This window comes from Plasmodium cynomolgi, chromosome 7 (assembly GCF_000321355.1).
Source record: "Plasmodium cynomolgi strain B DNA, chromosome 7, whole genome shotgun sequence".
In the NCBI taxonomy this organism is placed as follows: domain Eukaryota; phylum Apicomplexa; class Aconoidasida; order Haemosporida; family Plasmodiidae; genus Plasmodium; species Plasmodium cynomolgi.
The window spans coordinates 933,828-940,781 of record NC_020400.1 but is presented as its reverse complement, the minus strand read 5'-3'; the positions used below and the strand labels follow the sequence as shown (position 1 = coordinate 940,781).

General features: G+C 46.3%; 1 protein-coding gene across 1 annotated transcript; it reads right to left on the bottom strand.

The window, feature by feature from the left end:
• Positions 1 to 2,848: 2,848 nt before the first annotated feature.
• PCYB_073100 (hypothetical protein) lies at positions 2,849 to 6,601 on the bottom strand (the record flags this gene model as incomplete). The annotated part of the gene is made up of 6 exons (XM_004221707.1): positions 2,849 to 3,036; positions 3,073 to 3,127; positions 3,442 to 3,765; positions 4,358 to 4,747; positions 5,763 to 5,912; positions 6,053 to 6,601. 2 exons carry the CDS (start codon positions 6,599 to 6,601, stop codon positions 5,763 to 5,765), a joined length of 699 nt encoding a protein of 232 aa, XP_004221755.1. The 3' UTR covers positions 2,849 to 3,036; positions 3,073 to 3,127; positions 3,442 to 3,765; positions 4,358 to 4,747.
• Positions 6,602 to 6,954: the final 353 nt, after the last annotated feature.

Genomic DNA, 6,954 nt, shown 5'->3' with positions numbered 1-6,954 from the left:
ATTGAACTTAAAAAAAAAAAAAAAGGGGTGCATATGTATGGACAAAAAAATTATTTAAAAGTGCGAAGGCCGTGTCTTTTTTGTGGCTAATGGTGGATGTTCGCTGCTAGGCGGTCTAGGAAAATTAAGAAAATTGGACAAACTCGGAAAACGTTCACTGCTAGACAGGTGCCTGATGCTGGACAGATGCCTGATGCTTGACAAATGCTTGCTCTACTTCACACAGCGGTTCCTTCAAACTGGAGACTAGGTCCAGCTCGACGTAGTAACAAAAAAATTACAAACTAAAATGCGACACAAAAAAAAGGAGGCTGCGAGGTTTTGGTGCGCCTGTACAAATATGCTTCCTCACTAAAGTGCACGGGCACCTTTCAAATAATTTCAAAAAACAAAAACATTCGCAAATCGTAATTCGTAAAATGGCTAGCTGGGGGGGGTTAATTCGCGTCCATCCGTTTGTCTGCACGTGTGTGTGCGAGGGACTGCGGGGGGGGAGGGACACCCTTAGTGATGTACCCTTAGCGATGCATCCTTCGTGACGAACACTTCGTGACGAACGCTTCACGACGCACGGGTCGCTACACTCGCTGGCAAAACGGCTCGGCCAGTGGGTGAACCCCCTCTCGGCGGACGCTAGTTAGGGCCCAACTGGGTGCTCGGACAAAGCAAACTCAACGATGGTAGTCAATCGAAGCGACGCTCAAACTGAGGCTTTTTCTTACACAAAAAAGTTTTTGCACAACAAATGGGTTGATACCCCCCACAAATAGGTTCACACAAATGAATTCGCTGTTCTTGTTTTTTTTAATTCGTCACAGCTCGAATGGTTTAGCTGACCAGGAGGGACAAAAAAAAAAAGCGGAAGGTAAAGCGGCAAACAAATCGGGAAACGGAGAGCAACCAAATGAAAGGCAACTAAAAAGCGAGCGAGCGAGAGAAAGAGAGAGGACTCCTCTCATTCGCTTGTTCCTGGTCAAACGATTCGAATGAGGCCAGCAAGTGGCACAGTCACTCGGCTTTACAATGGTTCATTGGCGAAAGGGGGCAAAGCCAGGGAACGCACATAAACACGCCGAGTAATCAAAATTGGCGCACATTGTTCAAAACAAATCAGGAAGGCAAGTAGGCCATTGCTTCCTCTAGGGGGGGGAAAAAAAAATACGCAGTTAGCACAAATACCAACTCGGGAAAAAGAACAAATCAAGCAAAACGAACGAAGCAAAACGAACGAAGCAAAGCGAACGAAGCAAAGCGAACGAAGCAAAGCGAACGAAGCAAAGCGAACGAAGCAAAGCGAACGAAGCAAAGCGAACGAAGCAAAGCGAACGAAGCAAAGCGAACGAAGCAAGCGAACGAAGCAAAGCGAACGAAGCAAAGCGAACGAAGCAAAGCGAACGAAGCAGAACGAGTGAAGCAAAACGAACGAAGCAAAACGAACGAAGCAAAACGAACGAAGCAAAACGAATGGAGCAAAACGAAACAGTGCAAAGCTCAGCGCGTAGCAGGAGTGCACTAACATTTCAGGTGGGAATACTTGACAAAAAAAAAAAAAATCCTTCTCCATGTGACAACGCTCTGATATGTGGTGTGTTGCACAAGGTTATCTGTGTGCCTCACCGTTCGCCTGGGTAACGCTTGTACTCGAGGGGAAATTAACCCCCCCCTGGGGAAACAAACTCAACTCCTCAAGCTTGTGCACGATACGTAAGTCAAATTGAGATGACATTCCTTCGCGATTATTTTAAATTTGAGCACAGCTCCAGCGAAACGAAGAATGGAGTTTTCGCCGACCACCCCCATTATGCTTCTCATTTGTTCTTCCTTCATCAAAATTGGAAATGCGTCCCAAAGGGGAAAAAAAAAAAAAAAAAAAAAAAAAAACAAACTGGTGAAATAATTTAGCTAGTCATTCTGTCACATTTGTCCAACATTTTTGAAACCTTTTCCCTGTATAATGAGAGCCACACGGAAATGCAATTCATTTCTGCGAGGGGGTCACTAAGCATATGTGCGCGAGTGGCAGTGCAAAAAAGTTGGGTAGCCAAATAGGAGACGAGTCAACTCGTCGCTAGCCCAAGGGGAGGGGTTGCTCAGTTTTAACGGTTTTGCCCCTCATCGGGGAGTTTTTCTTTAGGAAGGTGTCCCATGGCGGATACAACAAATGAAAATACATACGACGAACCGACTGACATGAACGCAAGGCAAACACCTTGGGACCCCCACCCCCCAGGGCGCACACTGCACCGCGCTGTAAGAAGAGTCAGCTAAGGAAATAGAAATTTTACACAAATTCGATTGTGTTGCTAATTTCTCCCGTTCAATCATTGCCACTCAAAACATGGGCATACTCTCCGGTGGGATATTCCCCTCAAAAAAAAAAAAAAAAAAAAAAGAGGAAGGGATTGGAAAGAACACTGAGGGATATACACCTCAGTGCCGTTTTCTTTCTTTTTCTTTCTTTTTCTTTCTTTTTCTTTCTTTTTTTTTTTTTTTTTTCCTATGGTCCATGTTGTCCAAAATGGATTTACTCTCCGGTTAAGAAAAACAAACAAAAAAAAAAATAATCAGCATAGTTGTGCTGCGCAGAAAAAACCCAAATGCTACGCAACTCACGCGGGAATTACCCCTCGGCACTGGGCACATGGAGACATACCCCGTACGTACCGTGGCGCCAACGTATATGCAACAGTGACACTAAACAAAGGAAACAAGAAAGGACATGACAACACAAAGGAGAACAAAACAGAACAAAACAGAACAAAACAGAACAAAACAGGACAAAACAAAATATAGCACAACGTGAAGTAGCACAAACAGAATATGGGGACACCCCCCAGGCGGAAACTCCCTACAGAGATCTCAGCGAATTCGTGAGGAGATTTATTTTCGCGTCAATCACATCGCGACTTATCGAGTCGCTCAAAATTTTGAACTCCTCATGTACCAGATTTCGGGCGACCATCTTCCATTTCTTTTGGGCTTCTTTTCTCTTCTCCAGAAAATTTAAAAAACTCTTTGTACTTGTCATCTCATTAACTAAATGGAGTAACTCAGGAACACGAAAGGATTTACCTGCCTTCAAATTTAGCATGTCGATAGGTTCATTTATTTCATATGAACTGTTCATATTTTTTATAATCTCATTTATGTAATTTGGTATGTTCCCCAATTCGGGTACATTCACCCAAGTGGGAGTTCTTCTTGCCACTGTCACTTTGGTACCCGTTCGATTAACTTCTTTTTCTGTAATGCGGATATCGTCACCATCGTTTTTTCCATTCGTACGACGGTTTTCTTCCCCCCCTACCTTTATACCACTCAGTGCATGTGCACTATGTTGAGGAGCGCGCCTCTCATAATTCTCTCCGTGCGAATAGCCCTTATCCTTTTGTCTTTCGATTTGGTTAAATCCCCTATCGCCGCTAAACTTGGGAGGGGTGATCATTTCCTGGATGTGGCTGTCACCATGTGCGTTGTGAGTGGCGTCTCTCGATGCGCCAAACCTTTTGCTTCCACGGCTGCCACTTCGACCGCGGTTTCTACCACGGCTGCCACTTCGGCTTCGACCGCGGTTTCTACCACGGCTGCTACTTCGGCTTCTACCTCGGCTGCTGCCTCTGCTTCTACCACGGCTGCCACCACGGATCCTTTCACTGCCTTCCATCTGATGCCCCCCTGTGCATTTGCTCCTGTCGTCACCCCGTCTAAATCCCCCCGGGAACTTCCCCTCACGGCCACTCTCACATTCCACAAGTGCGTCACGCACTGCAGAAGCCGAACTGGAGCGACGCCTATTCGCTTCTCCGTCCACATTGGGCATCTGTTTATACCTCTCAATAGTGGAGTCATATTTGGTACCAGAATTTTTACCGCTCATGTAACCATTTCGCCTGAACGAGTCAGGTGATTCCGATCGATCACTGTGTGAGCCTCTTCTTTTTAAGGGAGAAACATCACAATATTTATTGCCCACGAAGGAAGACGTGGCGGGATTTTTTTCCTGTCTGTATTCACTCTGATTGTTGGTAGCAATACGAGTGGGGGGTGCATACTTATTATTACTATACGTGTTCCCGTCCGAGGAACAGACGCTTACGCTCCTTTTCTGCGTGAGGGGATGGCTCCACTCACCCGGGGGAGCCAACTTCCCCATGCGAAGCTGGCCGCTACACAAAACAAACTTCCGCAGTTGGAAATTCCTAAATTTGATGCAAACGGGGTCTCCTTTGCGATGGCCTCCTACCACGTCGGACGCATTTGCCACGCCGGGCGCATCTGCCAGGTCGGGCGCATCTGCCACACCTGACGCATCTGCCTCTACTCCCTCTTCTGCTGAGACGCCACAATCGTCGCTCACCCAGTTGGTAAAATCAGCATCGGACAATAACTCGATCTCCACATTACCATCAATTTGAGTATACTCAGCAATTTTTTTTCTTTTCATCCTTCCAATGTTTAACTCGTTCACGGAAATGTCACTGCCAATGTCACCATTTTTGTCGCAGCTTCGATTTCTACGTGGGTTCTTCTCATCATGTCTGTTTCCATGGCAGTCTCTTTCAAACCGATGGTGGAGACGCTGATCAGAGCGCAGCTTGAATGCCTCCTTCTGTTCTTCCTCATCAGTATCTCCTTTACATTTGTTCAGTCGCTTAATGGGGTTCTTCCTTCCCCTTGCATGATACGCTTCCTCGTATGGATAGTTGTACCTACCTTGGTCATATATGTCAGCCTCCTCATCGTCCATTTCGCTGCGATCCCGTTTTCTACTTGAGTACTCATTTGAGTGCAGGTCGTATTTTCCACTTTGCTGCCCCTTCTCTCGGCCATGATTGTCATTATAATGAGCTTTTGGTTCCTCCCCCTCAGTGGCGGATTCGTTTCCTTCATCTCTGTGGGAGTCTAACGGCTTTTCACTCCACTTTCTATTGTGAGGATACTCTTTTTTTTTTCTTTGTAAATTGGGGTCTTCCCTATCGTCACTGAGTTTTACGCTTCCGCCACGAGATGGACCCTCACGGTAATTCCCTTTTAGAGGTAGTTCCTTCTCATACTCTCCTCCCTCCCCATGATAGTAATTCCCTCCGTCTTTATGCCAATCCTGCTTCCCCTTCCCGCTCTGCCATTTCTTCCTATATGTGTTTGGTGGATCCTCTTCAGCAGGAGGGCAGTAACGTCTTTTTCGCTTACTGTAGAAGTGCCTCTCCGCCTCGTTTCGGGAGTACGTCCCCGCGCTCCTGCTTCTTCCCCTACTAGGGTTTCTTCCCCTGCTAGCGCTTCTTCCCCTGCTAGCGCTTCTTCCCCTGCTAGCGCTTCTTCCCCTGCTAGCGCTTCTTCCCCTACTAGCGCTTCTTCCCCTGCTAGCGCTTCTTCCCCTACTAGCGCTTCTTCCCCTACTAGCGCTTCTCCCTCTGCTCTCGCTTCCACTGCTCCGACTGGATCGCTTCCCCCTTTCGTGGATTTTATTCCTTTCAGTTTTGCTCATCCCTGACTCCCGTCTGTACTCGCTCGAGATTTCTTCCTCCCTGTGCACTGACTCACCGGAGAGGTGTGCGCCATGGGGTCTTCCTCTCCCCTCAACCAAATAATCATGCGGAGTGTGTTCCCCCCGTTTGGCTTCCTGAGTCGGATACCTTTGCTCATATGGCGAAGCGGCTCCGTAACTTCTTCTGCGTCTGCCGTGTTTGTTACGTCTATCACTTCTGCCACTTCTGCCACTTCTATCACTTCTATCACTGCTACCACTTCTGCCACTCCCATGACTAGCCTCCCGCTGACAGCTCCCCCTCCCCTCCTTGGCATACTTCCCACCCTGAAAGCTTCTTTTCCCTTTGGCGATAAAACTCCTTTCCGATGTTTCCACACTCGAATGAGAAAAGCTGCTTCTCCTCGTGGGTGACATCCTCCTCCTCCTTCCATCAGGATGGCATATAAAGGAGGAACTCCCTCCCTTACTTTTTAATTTATAAAATTTGTTACCCTTATTTTTTGGGCTATGTTCATCTGCCGTGGATTCATCCTCCTGTGCGGCACTTCCCTTTTTGAGACTTACGCTGCTCGGAATGCTATCACTGCAAAGGTTTCGTTTTTCCCCAGGGGATGTATCTATATGGGAGGCGTACTGAGCCATCTTACGAATATTATATGCCTTTTTCTCACTCGCGTGGTGATGATCCCCTCCTCTGTTATTTTTCCATTTATTTCCTTCCCCTTGGTACCTATCCCCATAGTAGCTGTCTCGGTCATCACCATCACTGACAGGGTTGTTCTCCCCACCATTGGGGGATAACGCAGGTGATGATAATTCATTAACAACTTTTGCCTTTTTCTTTTTTTTCGCTAGATGGTATTCCTCTCCCTTGTCCACTACATGGTCGTCAATACTAGGAGAAGTTATGCTCGGTCTTCTGTTCCGTTTGTGAGGAACTCCTCCTCCATCTTCTTTTTCCTCATCTTTGTAATTCTCCCCCTCTTCATGGTACGTCATATAAATTCTTTTATTTGTATTTCCCTTTTCGCCTACCAGTTCGTTGCCATCCTCCTCCAGGGTCCCAGTACTAAGTTGGTGCTTCTCTCCGTTTCGTTTGTCATTTAATTCCATGCTGGTGATCGATCGCCTACTTTGGGGAAAACATTATTTGTGGTCTATGGAGGAGGTGGATGATTCGTTCGTGCCCTTCGCTGCTTGGCTCCTCTTTTGGTACCCTCGTATGGTCGTTTCGGGAATTTTTTCCTTCTGTTCGGAATTTATTCCTTATCAGGTTGAACTCTCTTAAGGGGTACTTATGCCTACATCCGCCTTGCAGCAAAAACGCTTCTTCTCATTATTTGTTGCAAGTTGCGCATTTATAATTATGTTATTTGTTTAGCGTTTATTTTGTATTTTTTTTGGTATATTTTGGGTATATTTTTTGTATTTTTTTTTTGTATTTTTTTTTTTGTATTTATTTTTGC